Source organism: Macrobrachium rosenbergii, chromosome 22, assembly GCF_040412425.1.
Source record: "Macrobrachium rosenbergii isolate ZJJX-2024 chromosome 22, ASM4041242v1, whole genome shotgun sequence".
NCBI lineage: Eukaryota > Metazoa > Arthropoda > Malacostraca > Decapoda > Palaemonidae > Macrobrachium > Macrobrachium rosenbergii.
The window spans coordinates 11,267,954-11,289,828 of NC_089762.1; the positions used below are offsets into that span (position 1 = coordinate 11,267,954).

Below are 21,875 nucleotides of genomic sequence, written 5' to 3' on the forward strand. Positions count from 1 at the left end.
GCCTATAGTTACTGCCTTTAGTTTACCTGGTTGCCTCACTTGTTTCAAGTACGTTATGTTCTTGATATATTGTATATATATATCTTCACCGGCGCTAGGTTATTAAGTCCCTGCTCTCTTCCAGGCCGACCAAGCTTCCATAGCAACGACGCTGCTTGGGTTCCCTTCGAGCCTGGGTGGCTGGTTTGGCAGGAACGTTCGTCGGGGAAGCCGTGCGTTCTGGATGAGGACATCCGAACCTGCTTTACCCCAGCGCCCGGATCTCAGTGGCTGTTCCATTTGCAGTCGCCGCTCCTCTCATCGAGCAGATCCGGGTAGAAACCCAGCCTCCCAGGACAAAATTTGTGCGTGGAGGTGTCGGAGGAAGTGGCGACCATAAACCTCGACCTGGAACCAATGAACACCGTACAGGACCAGGAGGGAGGTAGGGAGGTAAGTGAGGCAGTGGGGGCGGGCTCCCTTTTTGATTCCCCTTCATCCACCGCTTCTTCTTTTCAGGGCTTTCAAAAATCTTCTTACTTGGAGGACAGGGCGCAATCCGCTGTCCCCAAGTTGAAGAAGTCTTGGAAGGCGAAGGGCTATAAGTCCACGACCTCCCGTAAAGCAACCTCTTTCCCTCCGTTGAAGCCACGGGATACTAGTCCGGTGGCTTCCACAAACAAGGCTACTCCCTCTGCTAAGGGAGCGAGTTCGAGGGCAGCTAAGGCTAGCCCTCCTCGCCAACCTGCGTTTGACCCGGAGGAGTTTGCCGGTATGCTTCTGCAGAAGTTTACCTCAGAGGTGGATGCTAAGCTTAACAAGCTTACAGAGAGGTTGCAGAGCCAGGAGAGTATGCTCTCCGAGTTCATGCGCTCCGGTGGTTCGGCGGTACATTACCCCATTCCGGATGCCTCCGCCCTCCCTCCATTTGACAAGGGAAATCCCTGGCGTTTGGCTCTTCATGCTCCCCAGCATGAAGATACCCTGACGATCGAGGGTCTAGGCACACGCAGGCTTCAGGAGCTGGAGTTCTTTCCTCCTGACCTGCTGCCCCCTTACCCAGGCTTCACCAGGTTGACGGAGGAAGCTTGGGTACGGACGGATAAGGTCCCGAAGGAGACAGTGATCTTCCCAAGGGACCAGGCGCAAAGTGATCTTCCCAAGGGACCAGGCGCAGTCTGCATTGCTGCGCACATTTAATGAGTGGCAGGCGGAGAACACGAAGTTGACCCCCTTCAAGGGCAACTTCACGATGTTCTCGTTGGGGGATAAAATCCCAACCCCTTGCATGACTAAGGTGGCTCTTGCGACCGCCCAAGCATGCACGGAAGGTAAGCCGTCGCCTCAGCTCCGGGAGACTGATCCCACCTCTCTGATCTTCCCCGGAGACGACGAATTCTGGAAGGATGCCCCTGCCAATTTTACATCGGGTAAGCTCGACCCAAATTGTGCATCCACCTTATTCAGTGAGCAGCTTCCCAAACTGCCAGAAGCCCTCATGAAAGCAGAGTTTGAGGCTAGGTGTCGGCCGAGCCGATCACTGAACTCCCTGTGCCTGGCGGAATCCACGGCAGTAATGTATTCCGAGGAGCCAATCTTCCAGGTCCTGACGAAGTCTCTGTTAGCAGGATTTCAGTCGGATCTGTTTGACTTCATGGTAGCGCGGATGAACTGCCGTAAATACATCTTCGCTGGCGCTACCATAAGACATGAGCCTAACAAGCTCATGAAAAGCTCCTTCTGGGGCTAGTATCTTTTGAAGAAGAGGCAACCAGGGCTAATCCCAAGTCTGCGCTCCCACTGGGGTATTCCTGCTTTCAAAGGAAAGCCCCGAGTCCGCCAGGCCCCAAAACAGGCCAGGAAAGAGATACAGGAGGCACAGAAGACAACACCAACAAACCGTTGTCCAAGCTGTACTTGTCTCGTCAGTTGGCCAGCCTTCTACCTCGAAGGCCCAGCCTCAACAGTTCGTGCTGGTGCAGCCAGCTCAGCACTCCCTTGCCGCGTCTACCTTCGTGATGTCCCCTGTATATAACCCCTCCTATGAGGGCCAGGGGTCGTTTCGAGGCCATAACAGGAGCGTAAGGGGGAGTAGGGCAAGGGCCTCCTTCAGAGGCAAGGCTGCCTTGCGATCCCTCTCCCGGGGGAGAGGAGGCCGAGGTAGAGGAGGCAAGCCTGCACCTTCCCAGTGAGACCAATCAGGTGGGCGGCAGACTTCACCTGTTCAGGGACCAGTGGACCTTCAGTCCGTGGGCCCACAGTATAGTCTCCCCCTCTGATCAGATTTCATCAACCGTCTTCCAAAGCTCTGCGGGACTTTGCGGCGGAATTACTCCAAAAGAGGGCCATAAAGAAAGTGAGACACCTGAAATTTCAAGGCAGGCTGTTCAGTGTTCCCAAGAAAGACTCCAGTCAACAAAGGGTAATCTTGGATCTGTCGCATCTCAATCTTTATATACAATGCGACAAATTTCGCATGCTTACAATCGCGCAGGTGCGGACTCTACTTCCTCGTGGAGCCGTCACCACCTCTATAGATCTTTCAGACGCATATTATCACGTCCCGATTGCGCAGAACTTCTCTCCCTTCCTAGGTTTCAGACTGGGGAAACAAGCCTACTCGTTCAGTGTCATGCCATTTGGGCTCAACATAGCACCCAGAATTTTCATGAAGCTGGCGGACATAGTAGTGCAGCAGTTACGGTCCCGGGGATATCGCTGGCGCATACCTGGACGATTGGATAATTTGGGCATCCAACACCGGGAGTGCGGAGAGCTACAGCCATGGTGATCGAGTTTCTGGAATCCCTAGGCTTTCAGATAAACAGGCGAAGTCCCGCCTAACTCCGGAGGCTCGATTTCAGTGGCTGGGTATCCAGTGGGATCTGGTCTCGCACAAGCTGTCTATTCCACCAGCCAAGCGGAGAGAAATAGCCAAAGCCACCAGGCAATTCCTCAAATGCAGGAAAGCCTCTCAAGCAAGAAAGAATCCTGGGTTCTCTTCAGTTTGCATCTGTAACAGACCTGCTCCTAAAAGCAAAACTGAAAGACATAAACAGAGTGTATGGAGAGGCGAGCCAATGTCAAGCTCAGGGACAAGGTGTCTTTGATTCCTCGGTGCTGAGGAAAAGACTCGACCGTGGTCCACAGTCAAGGGTCTTTCGAAGTCAGTTCCCCTTCAATTCCCTTCCCCAGCTCTAATAATCCACACAGGCGCCGTTAAGCGGCTGGGAGGGTACTCACCAAAAGAAAAAGGTACAGGGTACATGGTCCACACTGTTCCGTCAGTTCCACATAAACATTTTGGAGGCAATGGCAGTGTTTCTAACTCTGAAAAAACTTTTGCCCCACCAACCAGATTCATATCAGGCTGGTGGTGGACAGCGCAGTAGTGGTACATTGCATAAACAGAGGGGTTCCAAATCGAGCCGGATAAACCAAGTGATGATAGCCATTTTTTCCCTGGCGGAGAAGCACGGCTGGCACCTGTCAGCTACCCATCTGGCAGGAGTCCGAATGTCATTGCAGACTCCTGTCCAGGGCAACTCCGCTGGAGTCAGAATGGTCCCTGGACATGGCTTCTTTCAGATGGATATGCCGTCAGGTTCCGGGCCTTCAGGTGGACTTGTTTGCCACGGAGAGCAATCACAAACTCCCTTGTTATGTTGCTCCCAACCTGGATCCTCGAGCTCACGCTACAGACGCAATGTCAGTGGACTGGAACAAATGGCAGAAAATCTATCTATTCCCGCCAATAAACCTGCTGATGAAGGTGTTGCACAAGCTCAGGTCATTCAAAGGTCAAGTGGCCCTGGTAGCTCCCAACTGGCCGAAGAGCAATTGGTTCCCTCTTCTTCTGGAGCTCAAACGGGAGAAGAGCAATTGGTTCCCTCTTCTTCTGGAGTTCAAACTACGGTGTCATCAAATACCCAAGCCACAGCTGACTCAAGTAGTGCAAACACGGATTGTGTCAGCTTCCTCAAGAATTCTGAATGCCCTGGCTTTATGGACTTTATGAAATTTGCCGCTCAGAGAGGTGCGGATATTGATCCCGTTAATACTGTTTCTGGAATCAGATAAAAGACATTCTACCCTCAGACAGTACGATTCAGCAGTTAAAAAGTTAGCATCTTTTTTGAAGGAATCTGAAGCTCAAGTCATGACCACCAATTTGGCAATATCATTCTTTAGATCACTGTTTGAAAAAGGTCTGGCTCCGGCCACCATTACCACAGCGAAATCAGCTTTAAAAAGGTGTTTTGCATAGCTTCAAGATTGATTTAACAGATTCATATTTTTCATCCATTCCCAGAGCATGCGCTCGTTTGAGACCAGCGACCCGTCCACATACGGTTTCCTGGTTTCTTAACGATGTTCTAAAATTAGCCTCAGAAACTAATAACGATCAATGTTCTTATTTGAATCTGTTAAGGAAGGCGTTGTTCCTAATTAGTCTAGCCTCAGGTGCCAGAATATCAGAACTGTCTGCTCTCTCTAGAGGTGCGAATCGTGGATTTTCTCCGTCAGGAGAAGTTCTGCTTTCCCCAGATCAAAGGTTCTTAGCAAAAATGAAGACCCTCAGGATAGGTGGTCCCCTGGAAGGTTGTTCCTCTTCCACAAGACCTGTCTTTATGCCCAGTCGCTACCTTGAGGGTCTATTTCGGAGAACTTCTCAGTGTTTGTCTGGTCCTCTTTTTATCAGGGAAAAGGAGGAACGCTTTCTTTAAAGGCTATCAGACAACAAATTCTATACTTCATTAAGCAAGCTAACCGGTTCAGTCCCTAAGGTTCATGATATCCGAGCAGTGGCTACCTCCACTAATTATTTTCATACTATGAATTTTGATGAGCTGAAGAAGTATACGGGCTGGAAATCTCCATCAGTGTTCAAACGCCACTATCTGAAATCACTGGAAGCTCTGAAGTTCCCTGCAGTGGCTGTAGGGAGCATTGTCCCTCCACCTTAAATTATCCTTTAATCCCTATCCTCTCCCCCCCGCCTGCCTGCCTCATTTACTTGCCCTGCCATTTTCTCCTGAACCAGACATGCTTCACAGCCTGGCTCCTCATATCATGATGTACAATTTCACGGTGTTAGTTTTTAAGTTTGCGGCATGTTATGTTTACTGTAATTTAGTTTTAAGCCGGAGGTACCTTTATAAATTTTCTGTCGTTTATTTAATTTCAGTACCTTCCCATTATAGTATTATTTATGTACATAGTTGTTTCTCATGTCCTTTACTGTGATATTAATTGTATCCCTAGTTATAACTCAGTTGTCTGTCTATACCTTTGGTATTTAATCATGTTTTGAGGGATAATTAAAACTATTTTCAGTAATAGTGTTTTTATACATGTCCACCCAACTGTTCGCTCCTTTTAGACTTTCACCAAAGCTTAGTATGATTCTCTGTCATGATTTCACCGGCTGACACAGGGACGAGCTCAGAAAAGGGATTTTGACAAAGGAAAAATCTATTTCTGAGGGAGGCCCTGTGTCACCCGGTGACCCTCCCAGGATCTAGATTTCCCTCCCCGAGTAGGCATACCAAGCTTGTGGGCGGTGCTAGCCTGGAATGAGTATAGATGGCGCTGGGGTCGTCGGTTGGCGGGCAGGTGAGTGCAGGCGTTGGATCGGCTCCTCACGTTCCGGGGTTTTGTCATTGGGATGTCTACAGAGTGCAGTCCTGTGGCAGTGACAACAATCACTCACCCTTATCTATACCGACGTCTATTTCATAATAGATGTTCGATCTGGGGTAGTAACCCCAGCATTTCCTAATAGCTTTTTCTCTGGTATATTTAGCAATATCTATACCTAGAAATTCGTGCTTAATAGGAATTTCACCGGCTGACACAGGGACGAGCTCAGAAATAGATTTTTCCTTTGTCAAAATCCCTTTAGTGATACCTGCTAGCTACTAGTAGGAACTACTAGTAACAAAAAACAATACTAACAAACACTTACTGTTAGTATTAAGGAAAATTGTTGCACTTACCTGATACTCATTCATTATGACTTTGTTTTGTTGTTTTGACGACTTGGACTCGTTTTTTGCTATTAATGCCTACTAGTAGGAACAAGTAGCAAGTAGCAGTCATACACAAACACCCAAACTGAGCATGTATTATTATACTATGTTATTTTTTGTACCTGTACAAATTTTTTTAATTGAATTTTTTTGGAATAACAATCTTCTTGCCGATTTCTTACTACTTGTTACTAGTAGCAAGTAGTAGGAAATTCTTACCACATTAACTCTCTGGGAAGGGAAATGCATCTAAAACATTATAACATTACATTTTTTGAGTTTGGGGCTCCTTTTATGCACATAAATTCACAAAAGTAAATTAATATCTGAATTTGCTACTTGTTGGCGTCACTTAAGACACTTGTAGTAGCTAATGAACATTCCGAAAATTGTATCTGGGCTACTTAAACCAATTTACTATTACCAACCAACAAATTCTCAATCGGAAAGTTACCTGTCGAGTATATAAGTGGTGAAAAACCATGCTCAAAATGTTTCAAATGCTTAAAAATGCCATAACACATTCATTTATTGCTACTTTCTAGCTTCTAGTAGCAAAAGCTGTAAAGTCTAATTTTTTTTACTACCCTAGCATTCAAATACAGTAAATTTGCAACAATTTTCGTATAAAAATTTTTCTGAGAAACAAATAATAATGTTGCTATGGCATTTCTAAGTTTTAAAACTTTGAACACGATTTTCTCGCTTTTTTTTTAAAATGTGGCCAAACCTGCTTATTCCAGTGGATGCCTCATATATATATATATATATATATATATATATATATATATACATATATATATATATATATATATATATATATATATATATATATATATATATATATATATATATATATATATATATATATATATATATATATATATATATATATATATATATATATATATATATATATAATATATATATATATATATATATATATATATATATATATATATATATATATATATATATATATATATATATATATATATAATATATATATATATATATATATAATATATATATATATATATATATATATATATATATATATATATATATATATATATATATATATATATATATATATATATATATATATATATATATATCACTAATATGGGAAAACAAATCCCTTACTTAGATATGGGCGTTCTGGTGTTGTTTCTATCCCAGGCCAGACAATTCCGCTTGGTTCGTCCATCTCTTATAACAAACTTACGATATGCAGTTGTTCAAATTTCTCCCTCATATGAGTGGTACTTTTCTTGCTTATGGCAATGGAATTGCGTGAATGCACTACACAGTAAGAAAATCCGAAAAGGAAATGCTTCACAGAGCACTGGGATATCGCTTGAACCAGAACCACACACAAATCGAGATGGTTTATTGGTAAAACCTGATGCTCTGTTTGGAACTGTTACCTACTTATATAATTTCACCTTTCCGAAAATACGTGGTAAAAATATGTCAAGAAATATAAAATATTGCATGTATACTAGTTGGCATGGTGCATCTGTGATAGAGTTCAAAATATTGAAATACATAAGATATATATTTACTTTTTTTGAGATTTTGTTTGATATGTTTTTACAGAACGAACAAGCTTTTATTGTAGAAAATAGGTAGTTTCAGTAGGATACTGAAGTAAATTTCTCACTTTCTACTATCCAGAATTGGCAAGTCATACAGACATTGTACAACAATTTGTCGCACAATGTTGCTCACAGGGTGATATTGCAGGGCGATATCGAGATACATAGATACATATTTACTCATATTTTTTGAGAGAGAGCCAGTAGTATTTGAGTAGGAAAGTAAAGTATATTTCTCACTTCCACCTAAAAAGTCATACAGAAAGTTTGTGAGAAAATTTTCGCTCAATGCTGCTCAAATGCCGGTAAATGCGGTGAACAAAAATGTAAAAAACCCACTTAAAAAAAAAATTTTTAATAATATTTCAGGACATGTTTATTTAGACCTATACCAGTCCAAAACTGTAAAAAACTAAAAATCGATAATTCCTCGAAAATCGGTGATCTGCGCACTCCTTACGGCTATTACCATCCCATCCAGCCCAGATTACTATTTCATCTAGTCCTAGGTTACATGGTCTAGGCTAACAATTTAGTCCACAAATTGGATATTTCATCGAAAGTTATCACTTAACTTGATATAAGGTAATGCCTAGGCTAGTCCTGAATTATTTAGCTCATGCTTAAGTGCACAGGCTTATATAAAAGGAAAAAATTAGACTAATATGTAGCCTTACTGTTAGGCTGTTAATTTATTTTGCCCAGATATTGTCATTATCTGATCCTCGGGTCCTCAGTCTAAGCTAGGCCACTTAAGGATACATAATCCTGGGACATAGGCTACAGACAACATCCACTAGTAATCTACTCTAAATTATTCTCACTTACTGCCTAGATTATTGTAGGCATCCTATAATCTGAAAGGATTTTCTATATTAATGATAAGTTGTGGAACATTGCTTTTAGTTAAACCATTTAGTTAAGATTTAAAACAACTTTCGCTTTACTAAACTTGGTAGCAATCAACGAACCAGGTTCCGGTTTTGACAAACAAATTATCAATTTCAAAAGTTTAAAACTAAAACTTTTAACTGAAACTTAATATTAAGCACTTATCTTGCTATTTTTGATGTTTTCATGATCTTCGATAATGAAATTGGAGAAAAAAGTCGAATTTTTTTGGAGCACTGGTAATGGTAACGACATGAACCGTTTGTTATAGACCAAAAGAGAGTTAGGGCTCTCTGGTCTTTAATGGCCAAGTTGTAAACAAGAGGCCGGATGCACATGCGTAATAGTCATTTCTCTTTCTTGCAGTTTCTTTTGATATTGGAAAAACTGGGTTCAGCTTTGCTGAAGATAAAAAAAAGTGCCCTCTTATCTTTGAGTCCATTATATACTCCATCACGTGTTATAATGTTAATCATTACGACACAATACCTGGCCAAAAAGACCAATTAGAAGAGAATTCTTTGATATTAGTTTGGTCACCATGGAGCTCTGGTAGACTATGGAAGATAACTCCTTGAGGATGAAAAAAGTGACTACGCTATTAAAAAAACATATTTTTACAAGTGTCTTGTAAAAGAGGCCCTACACAGGGTTGTAAAGTCACTTTCAACTTCCCATGAAAGGCATGGAAAAATTTTTAGAATTTTTTTTTCCTTACACCATGTGCATTTGCATACCTTCCTCTTTCCACTGATGTGTTTTTTGTTAAATTGGCCAACCTTAAAGTTTGTCTGGACTGGGGGGTGTATTTAATACAGGCAGTCCCCAGTCATGGGCGGGGGTTCTGTTCTGAAGGTGTCATGATAACCAAAAGTTGCAGATAACTAAAACTCGGTGATTTTCGGCATCAAAAAGTGCCAATTTTTGGTTATTGGTGCCTCTGTTAGGTGTGTATCAGTGCCAATACCCAATTATCGGCGCCGATAAGTGGAAATCAGCTATTTTCATCGCCGGAAATTGCTGATTTTTGTCACTATACAAGCCCCATAAAACCGGATCGCCGAAAACCAGGGACTGCCTGTATATATTCAGCCCATCCCATAAGGGTTAAGGATAGAATCCCAGATACCTTTGAAAACACCTTTATTGGGAGGAGATAGTTGAGCATCTCCAAGTAGTTACATGTGGGATATAGAAGTTAGTGGAACCACATGGAATTCAGTAGTTTGAATAAATTTTTCTTTAATAGAAGAATATGAGAAAGATCTGCTGAGAGAGCTAGAAAGTCTGAAAATCATTCCCCCCCAAGGCTAGTACGGCTCCACAAGAGGCACAGGAATTCTTGTATTCAAAATTTGTTCCATACTTTCCTTAGCATAGATAAAGGGGGAAGGCATTTGCACCTGAATTGAAGAAATGCATCTACTGCTCATGCCTGGGTGTCCTCAAAGTAGTAGTACAGTAGACTGGTTGTTCCTGTTCATCTGCATGCTAATAAGTCTACATTTGAGCACTACTCCATAGGCAGATCTTGTCCTTCCTGAATCCTTAATCGGGAAAAAAATGTCCCTCCATGGAATAAACCAGAGCCAATATGGTATTATGTTGTTCATTTTTGCCCAAAGAGGCAGTCTTTCCACTATGACTGAGTTTCTGATCAAGGGTTTACACTGTAAAAACTTCCATATGGCCAAGAGTTTGAGCTCTAGGGATAAATAATAATAATAATAATAATAATAATAATAATAATAATAATAATAATAATAATAATAATAATATCCTTTATTTCTGGTCAGGGCCATATACAAGGAATATACAGTACAAATACAATACACATGATCTAGATACATAAGATAACACATCAAAATAATAATCAGCAATATCCACACAGGTGCTGAAGTAGAAAAAATAGAATTCATAATCATGGTAATGACAGTAATTATATGAAGAATAACAGTAAAAAATATTAAAAATGATAATTAAAAATACATATTGGGGACCTTAGGTGGTTACAAAAGTTGTGTCCAGAAGGCTAAATGCAAAAAACTGAAAATAGCAACACTCTACAATGATACTAACCACAGTGATAATAAAAAAGAAAATAACAATAATAACAAGAAACATAGAAATATAATGATAATAATAATAATAATAATAATAATAATAATAATAATAATAATAATAATAATAATAATAATAATAATAATAATAATAATAATAGGTTCTATTGAATATTATTGCTGCTTCAGCTGCATTTATTTTGTAGAAGACTTTTTCTATTTTCCTTATTGCGGACTTCTCTTCAGTGGAGGTGTGTGCTAACAGCTCGCCTATATTTGTCATTTCATGGGGGAAAAGTCAAAATCTGGATTCTGCTTCTTTATATATTCTATACAGTTGGTTCTATACAATTGTTGCCGCGACGCGTTTCGACAGACTCTTCTGTCATTCTCAGCGGGGAGCTAGTAGGGACTGGCAGATTGCATAGGTCCTTCTGAATTTATACACGGGCTTCAGCGGGAGCTAGTAGGGGACTGGCAGATTGCATAGGTCCTTCTGAATTTATACACGGGCTTCAGCGGGGGCGTCATGGATGGCGAATTCTGATTGGTTGCAGTCAGCGAACTTCAAGCCAAATTTCTGCGGCGAAGCTCGATCCTGACAGATCTTCGCAACCTGGGAATGTCATTCATTCCAGCGTTCCCATTGGCCTGCCGTTGCGTGATGTGATGCCGGCTGACATCATCGGTAGTTTGGCTGCTATTGGGCTGCGGATGAATGATGTCATTATCTACTCTTTCTGTCGTAGTCGGGATTGTCTCGAAGGGCGCCTTGCTCATCAGGGCATCTCCATTCTCAGGGTTGTCGTTTTCAGGTATTCGTTGGATTTGGTGGGTGTTCTGCATAATTCTTCTTAAATTTGTGGGTAGGAGCGATGCCTCCTGCGTCGTATTCATTGTTGGTTTTCTCGGCAATGAGGAGCGCCTCTAGCAGGCGCAGGCGTCGAGGGTCGGCAGCTCTCCGATTATACTTATAGTTTGTATAATACTGTCGCGCGGGAGATGGAAATATTGTGAGTAGCACGGGCGTGGTTCATGATGGCACCCTCCTGGGCGTGGCAGGAGATCCTTTTAGACAGGCGCATCGTGGTCATTCCAATATAAGCGCCGGGGCATCCTCGGACAGGACATACAAATTGGTAGACCACGTTCTTCTGCTTGAGGGGTTCTCTTGCTGGCGGAGAGGGGTTATTTTCATCACCAGATCACGGTGCGGCGGTTCTTATAATAAATTATAAGATTTATTCTCTTACTGTCTTCGGTCGGGTGACGTTTTCCATGACGATTTTCTTCATGGAGTTCTCGCCCTCACGGTACTGGGGATGCATCCGGGCCTTATAATAGATCTTTATGTCACCTTGGGGGGCAGGTTGTGTGTTCTCACCGTTGTACCATTTTTCCAGGCCAGTTCGAATTTCTTTGTTGATGAGTTTGTTTGTGAAACCATTGTTCACCAACATTTGTGCAGCACGTTCGAATTCCTTGTTGGTGTCCTGCCAGGTGGAGCAGTGGGAGAGGGCCCCCTTTTAATGAAGGTCCTGACTGTCGTGTTCTGGGACTTTGCTTGAATGGGGATAGCGAGTGCCCTGCTAGGTTTAAGAACACGACAGTCAGGACCTTCATTAAAGGGCCCTCTCCCACTGCTCCACCTGGCAGGACACCAACAAGGAATTCGGCGTGCTGCACAAATGTTGGTGAACAATGGTTTCACAAACAAACTCATCAACAAAGAAATTCGAACTGGCCTGGAAAAAAAATGGTACAACGGTGAGAACACACAACCTGCCCCCAAGATGACATAAGGATCTATTATAAGGCCGGATGCATCCCCAGTACCGTGAAGATGAGAACTCCATGAAAAAATCGTCATGGAAAACGTCACCCGACCGAAGACAGTAAGAGAATAAATCTTATAATTTATTATAAGAACCGCCGTTTCCGTGATCTGGTGATGAAAAATACCCCTCTCCGCCAGCAAGAGAACCCTCAAGCAGAAGAACGTGGTCTACCAATTTGTATGTCCTGTCCGAGGATGCCCCGCGCTTATATTGGAATGACCACGTGCGTCTGTCTAAAGGATCTCCTGCTACGCCCAGGAGGGTGCCATCATGAACCACGCCCGTGCTACTCACAATATTTCCATCTCCAGCGACAGTATTATACAAAATATAAGTATAATCGGAGAGCCGCCGACCCCTCGCGTCTGCGCCTGCTAGAGGCGCTCCTCATTGCCGAGAGAAAACCAACAATGAATACTGACGCAGGAGGAGGCATCGCTCCTACCCACAAATTTAAGAAGAATTATGCAGAACACCCGCCAAATCCAACGAATACCTGAAAAGCGACAAACCTGAGAATGGAGATGCCCCCTGATGAGCAAGGCGCCCGCCGAGACAATCCCCGACTACGACAGAAAGAGTAGATAATGACATCATTCATCCGCAGCCCAATAGCAGCCAAACTACCGATGATGTCAGCCGGCATCACATCACGCAACGGCAGGCCAATGGGAACGCTGGAATGAATGACATTCCCAGGTTGCGAAGATCTGTCAGGATCGAAGCTTACTGCAGAAATTTGGCTTGAAGTTCGCTGACTGCAACCAATCAGAATTCGCCATCCATGACGCCCCGCTGAAGCCCGTGTATAAATTCAGAAGGACCTATGCAATCTGCCAGTCCCCTACTAGCTCCCGCTGGAGAATGACAGAAGAGTCTGTCGAAGCGGCGTCGTGGCAACAATTGTATAGAACCAACTGTATAGAATATATAAAGAAGCAGAATCCAGATTTTGACTTTTCCCCCATGAAATGACAAATATAGGCGAGCTGTTAGCACGCACCTCCACTGAAGAGAAGTCCGGCAATGGGAAAATAGAAAAAGTCTTCTACAAAATAAATGCAGCTGAAGCAGCAATAATATTCAATAGAACCTGTTTAAAAGAGGGTCTGCTGCCAAATTATAATAATAATAATAATAATAATAATAATGACAGATTCTGGAGATGACACTTCACAATTGCAAAAATAGAGAAGTCATTTAAGGAACAGATGCCTCATTATCCCATCTTTCCCTCAATTTAGATCATCTTCTTGCCTCACTGCTTAGGATGCTTTGTATGAGCGAATTGCTGCCGTTTCTCAGTCGGGTGATCAGACTGGACATTGTTCACCCAACAATGATTTTTATATTATCCAGGCAGTTTTCTGTGAACATCTGCATTGCAGAGTGATAGCAAGGTTTGTGAGGCATCTCATAATGTCATGTCGCTGTCAACGACAGTGATACGTCTCATAGTCTCTTGGGTATAGTTCATCCACAGGGAATACCCATATTTACTGTAGCAGTACGAGTGGAAGAGCAGCAGTTTCATGTCTCGGTGACAGAGGGCAAACCTTTCAATCATGTTGCCAGTTGCAAATAGTTTATGATACCTCTGTTCTATGTCTGCTGTATCTTTTAGGTTGTCCATGATAATGTGGCCCAAATACAGAAATTCATGCACGAGTTCCAAACGATGATTTCCAAGGAAAATTTGTAGTTCTGCAATATGCTTATGTGATCTCAGGAGCAGCGACATACACTGGGTCTTAATTTCATTGTATAGGCTATCAAATTCCTCTGCACATTGGCGGCAAGTGTTGATAAGCCGCTGGAGACCTTGCACTGATGGGGGAATCAGAACCATACCGTTGGCGTAACAGAGGTAGTTTATTGTTGTTTCGTTGATAGTGCATCCGATTGGGAGTGAGTTCAGTTTGCCATTCAGGGCAACTATGTAAGTGTTAAACAGGCATGGAGAGAGAATGCCCCCTTGCCAGAGCCCGTTTAGGGAGCCGAAGGTGTACAACAATACGTTACCCCATTTGTTACAGAACTGCTGTGTGGAAAACCAACAACATAAAATACCAATTAGATATAGAGGTGCGCCTTGTTTATGCAGCTTCAGGAAGAGCTTCACGTAGTTTACTCTGTCAAATGCTTTTCTCACATCTACAAAACATAGGGAAACAGAAGCTGATGATAGGTAATAGTTCAGCAATTCTTTCAAGATGTAGATGCAGGTGTTGGTTGAGTGGTTTGCTTTAAAGCCAAACTGGTTGTCAGTAGTCGGTAGAAGGGGGAGAAGTCTCACTAGAAGAACAGACTCAAGTATCTTCGACAGAATTGCAGTAATTGCAATCAGGTGATAATTGCCAGGGTCAGCTGCATCCTTTACCTTGTTTTTTACTACTGTAATGGTATTAAGTTAACTAACAGTAGGGAGTCTAGGAGAAACTGGTGAATTATGGATGCAGTGAATAGAGCAGCTAGCAAAATGGTCTATCCACCACCCTAACGTCTGTGTATGTTTCACTGGTGTAGCGCTAACCATTCTATGGTGTCTTGTAAGTCAATGTCACAACATTTGTCATGCTTATGTTTTACTGGGTGTAGTGCTGACCATTCTATGGTGTCTTTTAAGTCAATGTTACAACATTTATGACAGCTCTTCATTCTGTGTTACAAGACAGAGGGGGAAAAGAACCTAGGTGTAGGTTTAAGAATAAACTTGTTAATTCGTAGTTCTGGCATCCCTTCTACTGAACCTGGTGACAAGTTTAATGAACGTTTTCTGTAAGCTGATTTTGCTGAAACCACACTGTAATTGTGCTCAATCATTCTGACACATTCTCCACTGAGGCCAGTGTCCTATAACAAAAAAAGCCACTGCCACGTAGGAAGCTTCTTTTCCGGCTAAAATTCGTCAAGAAGCAAAAAGTCCATAGTCTTCAGACAGAAAAACCTGCAACTTACAGGAGTCTACCTTCATCCCCAGATTGGACTGAGGAGAGGTTAGGGAAGTCTACTGAAAATCATAATGCCGAGACTAAGCCAGATGAAGCAACAGATTCTTAGCCTTCGGAATACCATTGAAAAAGTTGGCCAACTTGAACCCTTTGACTCACTTGAAAAGAATTCTTGCTCCTAATAGGTGACACCATCCCCCTATTGGCAACTAATTCCTCATGAATATTTGAGGCACAATACACTAGCCAAAGTAAAGCGCCTTGAACAGGAATAACTTCCCTGCATGCGCATCAAAGGAACTTGCACAACTAAAGATCTAATGGTATGAGGATAATGCCTGAAGAACAAGATACTTCTGCTGGAGAAGATAAGAAGGAATTGCTATAGGAGACAATACCAGTGGAGGGGAAACCTGAAAAGAATCATAACTCTCATTCAGTACCTCCACCACCCAAGGTTAGACTAAGTCTTTCCAAACATGCCAGAAGGTCTCAAATTGGCCCCCTACCAGATCCTGAGGAGTGAACACATCCCTGAATGGTATAAAAGATCTGAGAGAATGAGGTACAACTTTGTACCAATATATTCTCCTTACCACTTAAAAAGAGCCAGGCTCGGAAGGTGATCTGAAGGAGAAACCAAAACAGCTGCCACCACCTGTGCAGGAGAAACCTTTGATGACAGACAGAAGCATAACTGTTCCTACTTCTTCAAAACTGAATTAGCATAAGCATGAGAACATCTGCCTGCAGTGTCAGAAATGGCCTTGACCATGCAAGGCAAAAATTCTATGACTCTTCTTTGCCATAATCCTGCTGGCACCACAAATTCTCCAAGTTGGCACCATAAACACTAAGCTGGCGCTACAACCTTTAAGCTGCGCAAAGAGGTGATCATACTGAGCAAAAGTTCAGTAAAAGACAGAACTTCAATCATATAAACAGAGACCTACACAACAAACTCCATCTCAGCATGCCCAAAGCACAGAGACCTAGACAAACTCCATCTAAGCATGTCCAAAACATTTCTCAAGAAATGAGATGGACTACGAAAACCAAATCTTTGACAAAAGATGGTTTAAGAATCGGTAAAGTGCCTGTATCATAAGAGGCAGCTCTCCGCGACTTCAAAAAATATCAGGAAGATAAGAGCTGGAAGACTTAAAAGAGCTGTGACTTAAAAAAAAAAAAAAAGGCAGGAAGACAAGAGCTGGCTGACTTAAAAGAAGCTTGTGTACCAGAGAACAAGAAAACTTATGAAATGCACTCTAATTGAAGGAGGGAGCTTGGTTTTCTTCAAATACCTAGTGGACACTGAAATACTCGAAGATAAAAGAGACCTGTTCTCTACAGGGCCTCTTTCCTCCATTAAATGAGGATCAAGTAAAGTGCAACACTCCAGCAACTGCAGTAAAACCAAAAGAGATTCCTGTGATTCAAACTCATCTTTGGCCAGAAGAGGAGCTGGGGCAACAGCAAACATTACCAGCTGAGTAACCCATTGCATCTGTGACTTGATGAAAGGGAAGGTTTAGTGAAACACAGTCTGAAGCGGCTCACCTGAGTTGACACAAGTCAGTTGAGCAAAAGGCAAAGAAATGCCCCAGGCACCAAAGAAAACATGAAATGTTGGGGGGGGGGAGAGGCGTGACAACGACAACCAACACCCCTGCCTCATCCGAAGGCAACTCAACCAACTTATAAGCATTTCCATGTGACACACCCTTAGAAAGCAAAGCAGCCAGAATAACATCTAGCTTGGATTACCATAATACTCTTTCAAGTAACACATTAAATGAGACTCTGAGTATGATAAACGAGAAGCAGGTGATGAAGGGCACAGAACCACAACGCCCCAGGAACCAACTCAGTTCCCTGGCAGTGGACTCGTCCAACTGTCACAGGGCAATCCTAAGCTTGGGCTAGAGATGAGTGAAGGCACCGACACCTTACCACTTACAAGAGAATGCAAAAATGATCGCACACTATGGGGGGACCCAGAAGAATTCCCTAACATAAATTCAGGCAAACCTTTTTGTACTAAATAAGGTTTACATCCTGTTCTAACTTCTCAATACACTTTTTCTGAGCAGAAAAGGGAGAGGAAGGCAGAGCTAAAGAGGAAGTCTCAGTACTAGCTAAAGCATTAGCAGAGAAATAATGAACTTATGCATGAAGTCCTTTGAAAATCCCTACATTCCTCAAATCTATTCTAAGATAACACTTTATAGCTCTGCAGCCAGCACAAACAGCATGTCTTTCTGCCTCAAAAATCAACATCCTGCTAACACAGTAATCATTCCTACAAAACCTGACATTCTTAGCCTTGACTCCAATGGAAGGCATCCTAAGAAAAATAAATGTAAAATACTGTGAAAGCAGCAAACAGCCAAAACCATGAAATACCAAAGAGGCCAGCCTTTCAATCTTCTTTTATTTGAATGATGACTCCCCTATCAACATGGAGATATTAGCTGTCATTGACAGTAAGTAAGATCCATCCCAAATAAAAAAAATTATTATCTTTCTGGCATGCCATTGTGATACCTAGCTGTGTTTCATTCACCTTCAGCATGTCATAGACAACAGTTATTTACAAAAAAAGAAAAAATAACATCATAATGCAGCAAAAAATAAAATCCACTTATTTTTCTACATACATCAAAATGTAGTGGTACAAAGAAAAGTTACATAGGAAAAGTAGAGAGAGAGAGAGAGAGAGAGAGAGAGAGAGAGAGAGAGAGAGAGAGAGAGAGAGAGCAAGAACAACAATTAAGCCTTGGTTGTCTTGCATCGAGAGACTCGAAGTGCTGAATATGTAAACCACCTCGCACGAACTCAAAACAGTAAGCGAGTATATCGTGCCCAAGGCCATAAAACCTATCGTAAAATCTGGAAACTGTGACTTCGCGATTTAGCTGATTCATGATCACTCAGCACCTCGTCAGAAGATAACATGCCAGCCATATCTATAACCCCACCTTCAACAGGAGGCGTTTTCATGGAAATTCCATGGAATTGGGGCTGGACAAAGCGATGTAATTCAACACCCTCCAATCAAACATTCTAGGGAGGGGTCTTTTACACCCCCTCCTAAGATCATTTCCAATCAAAACCTCTGAGGAGAGATTTTAACAACACCCACCAACATCCTTCCCAATCAACTGTTCGAGGGGAGGCCTTACAGATAAAATCTTCCAATGGTACACTGAAAAGGGAGGAGTTGGAGATTACAAGAAAACCCAGGGGTTCCAGAGAAACCAGAAGCGAGAAGAATAACATTCAAGTTCCCGTCCACCATCCTTTGTGCTCCCAAACAGACTTAATTGAACTGTCTAGCAAGAGTGATTTCAAGATAGTAACTGTAACCATAATTTGTACTGAAGTTTGTAGTTAACTTTCATCATTAAAGTAAAGAAACTACTGTCTCGTCTCCATTACGCCTTTCTGAGTGATATCATTACCTTAAGATAATTCCATTCGAAATAAGAGACTCATTAGCAGCAGACGACGGGAGAGGCGCTGTGGACGGCTTTTGTGGCAACTTAGAGGAATTTTGCAGGTAAGAAGGGAAATAAAAAAAATGTTGGGCATAACAAAAATACTTCACGAACGCTCAAGGAATAATTTACATACTGCCTGTAGCCATGTATCTGAACAAAGATGAGCCTTATTTTGCTTATAAGAATGTGATCCAAAATTTATATGAAGCATAACAAGGAGTACAATTACTTCATTAACTTGGTCTTCCACATGACTTAATTCAAAATGCACATTAACCTTTCCATCAGGAAAATAAAACTCTACAGTGTCTTGACTGGCTTGATTTATGTGGGCACTGTTCTCACAATCATTTTCAATTTTGCCTCTTACATCCATTTGGTACATATTAGGCTTCACTGTTGCAGAAAGTAGTGTGAAATCTCTTAACACTCAAGTCAACCACTTGAATCACTCCCTTTCTCACCCCAACCCTAGCATTCTGGAACCACTATTTTCTTTTGCATTTCCTATAGATGCAATATTTCTCTGCGCAAGACTTAAAGAAAGTCACCACCTAAGGTCAACATCCTGTCACACTGGCCACTTTCCAATATACTGTATTTACTTCTAAGTGACACAGAATTTTTGGACAAAGTTTTAAACAATATTCTTACCTGCATGTAGATGGAACCTTTCCAAGAAATATAGCATATGTGATAGGAAGACGTGGCTTCTTGGGTGCCTGAGACCGTCGAGGAGCCTTTTCTTCCATTTCATTATCATACAGCTGCAATACAAAGAAATTTTTACAATCAACAAGATTAAAGTTGAAGTAACTGAATGGTAAAATCCATAATATATCTTTAGCACTCTATTAGACATGATGATTATCTTTCAAATCTCTGATAAGACAGATTTTTCTGAATGTCATAAAATTACTTTAAAAATTCACAAGTTCAAGATACTGGGAAAATATATTTGTTTAATCCTTCAAACTAACATTTCTTGATGAATTAAACTGCTAATGTATGTCAAAGTTAATAATAAAATCTTCAAAAGAGAATCTTTTAACCAATTCCAGTAAGTGACTGTGTCTATTGTCAAAAGGAAATAAGTCTACCTACTATAACATTAGTAAGTTGCAAAATTTCAATTCAGAAAAACCAGTACATTCTACTTACCTACATATGAAGAAGAACTAGCAACAGATAATTAAGCGTTACATATACTAAGAATGGATTGCTTTACTAGGCAGAAAAGTCTTAATCATGACTAAACTTACACGTAATTTTCAACAACTCTCAATACTGTATCAGAATGCATCACAGGAATTTGATCTGATACCTTTAAATTTATTCACTGACACACAGCAAGCATATAACCAGTGGACACTCCTTGCATCCTAGCCCATCCTTTACCAAGCTTTTATTTAACCCCTTGTGGATGGGTTATATGTTTACTTATAGTTTTGGGGTAAATTCTGGGTAACATACATACCCTGTATATATTCAAGATTTTGTGCCATACATTTTGAACAAATTTTGCAGGACAATCCAATGATGTCTCGTAAATATTTTACAAAAATTATACTCAGAATGTGTTACTGATTTTAGTTCTAACTGTTATGATATTGTGTCAGTTGTAATTATAATTTAACAAAATAAAACAAAATATTAGAAAAAACACTTATAACTTGGTAAAATTAGCATATTTTTATGACTTGTTTGGAAACATTCACTTTCAACTTCCCCTGGAAGGTACGGAAAATTTTTGAGAATTTTTTTTTCTTATACCATGTGCATATGCATATACTCCTCTTTCCATTGAAGAGCTTTTTTTTTTTAAATTAGCTATCCTTAAATTCAGCCCAGTCTAGGAGTGTGCTTAATATATATTTAGTCCAGGCTGTGACAGTTAACAAAGTTCGCCCGTGAAAATTAGTGTGTATACTGTCATGTAATTGCTAGGTTGAACTGGGAGACTTTTGAACTCTGTGGCCACTATGTTAAAAGGTTATACCATACTTCACTCTAATCACTCCCTGTGTTACATATTATAGAAATTCTTACTTTGCTTTAAGTTTAAATTTCATGTTACAGAACTTTGCTACAATGAAGGTAAGCTATAAGAATTTGATAGCCCTCATAGGACAAGCTTAAGGACCATGCTGATGGCATAAGGCTCCATGATACAAAAACATAAATTAAGCTTTGAGCCTATGGTTAAAAGGATTTGCTTCCAATTTTTACATAAATGTTTCACCAATGCTTAATTTCTATAGGGAAGGTCACCCAAAAGTTCAACCTCTAAGTTCATTATTTACGTACACGCATCATTATGTAAATTTATGTTATGAGCTAATGGTTGCAGTGATTTTCTTTTAAATTTTACATGATATCTCATCAACTTTGACCTCTGAGCCTAAGTAGTCAAAATCATGCAAATACATTATATGAGTTTATAAAAAACAAAAGTTACTGTCAAAAATGTTTTGCTTACCTACTTATCAACTTCAGTTGTTATATTAAGTAATCCAAAAGTTTCACTGAATTTCATTCTCTTACATCTAAGAAACTTTTTTGATTCATAAAGATATTTTTTGAGAAAACAGCAAGAGAATTTTTTTAGTCCTATGGCTGGTAGAAAACTAATTTTTTGTGTCTGCTTCTTCTTATTATGAGATTATACTAGAGATTTTTAATGATCAAATAAAAACTAATATGCTAACTCTTATTTTGAAAACAAAATAAATTATGAACTCCTGAAAAAGGTATTAAAACTGGCTATTTTTTACTGTGCAGATATATATAATTACTCCGTAATCATCATCATACAGTGTAATGTCATGTCATCATAAATATTAATTTTAAAATATTTTTTGTTCCAGACTTACATGTACAATTAACTAACTTTTTTTACAGATGCTTCAATGACATAGAGGTCTTCCATTTTCTATTAGCTAACTTTCCAATTATGTACGTGCACGGTAATATCAAATGAAGCTCATAACATGCTTAATGATTGACAGCCATGATAGAAG

At 40.9% G+C, this 21,875-nt stretch overlaps 1 protein-coding gene across 4 annotated transcripts in view; it reads right to left on the bottom strand.

The window, feature by feature from the left end:
* lost (methenyltetrahydrofolate synthase domain-containing protein lost) overlaps positions 1-21,875 on the bottom strand; it is a 361,950-nt gene that overhangs the window by 26,373 nt on the left and 313,702 nt on the right. For all 4 annotated transcript variants that reach the window (XM_067124203.1, XM_067124204.1, XM_067124201.1 and 1 more), the window contains exon 11: positions 19,510-19,622. In XM_067124203.1, the coding sequence (XP_066980304.1) occupies positions 19,510-19,622 (113 nt within the window). The remainder of the gene's footprint in view (positions 1-19,509; positions 19,623-21,875) is intronic.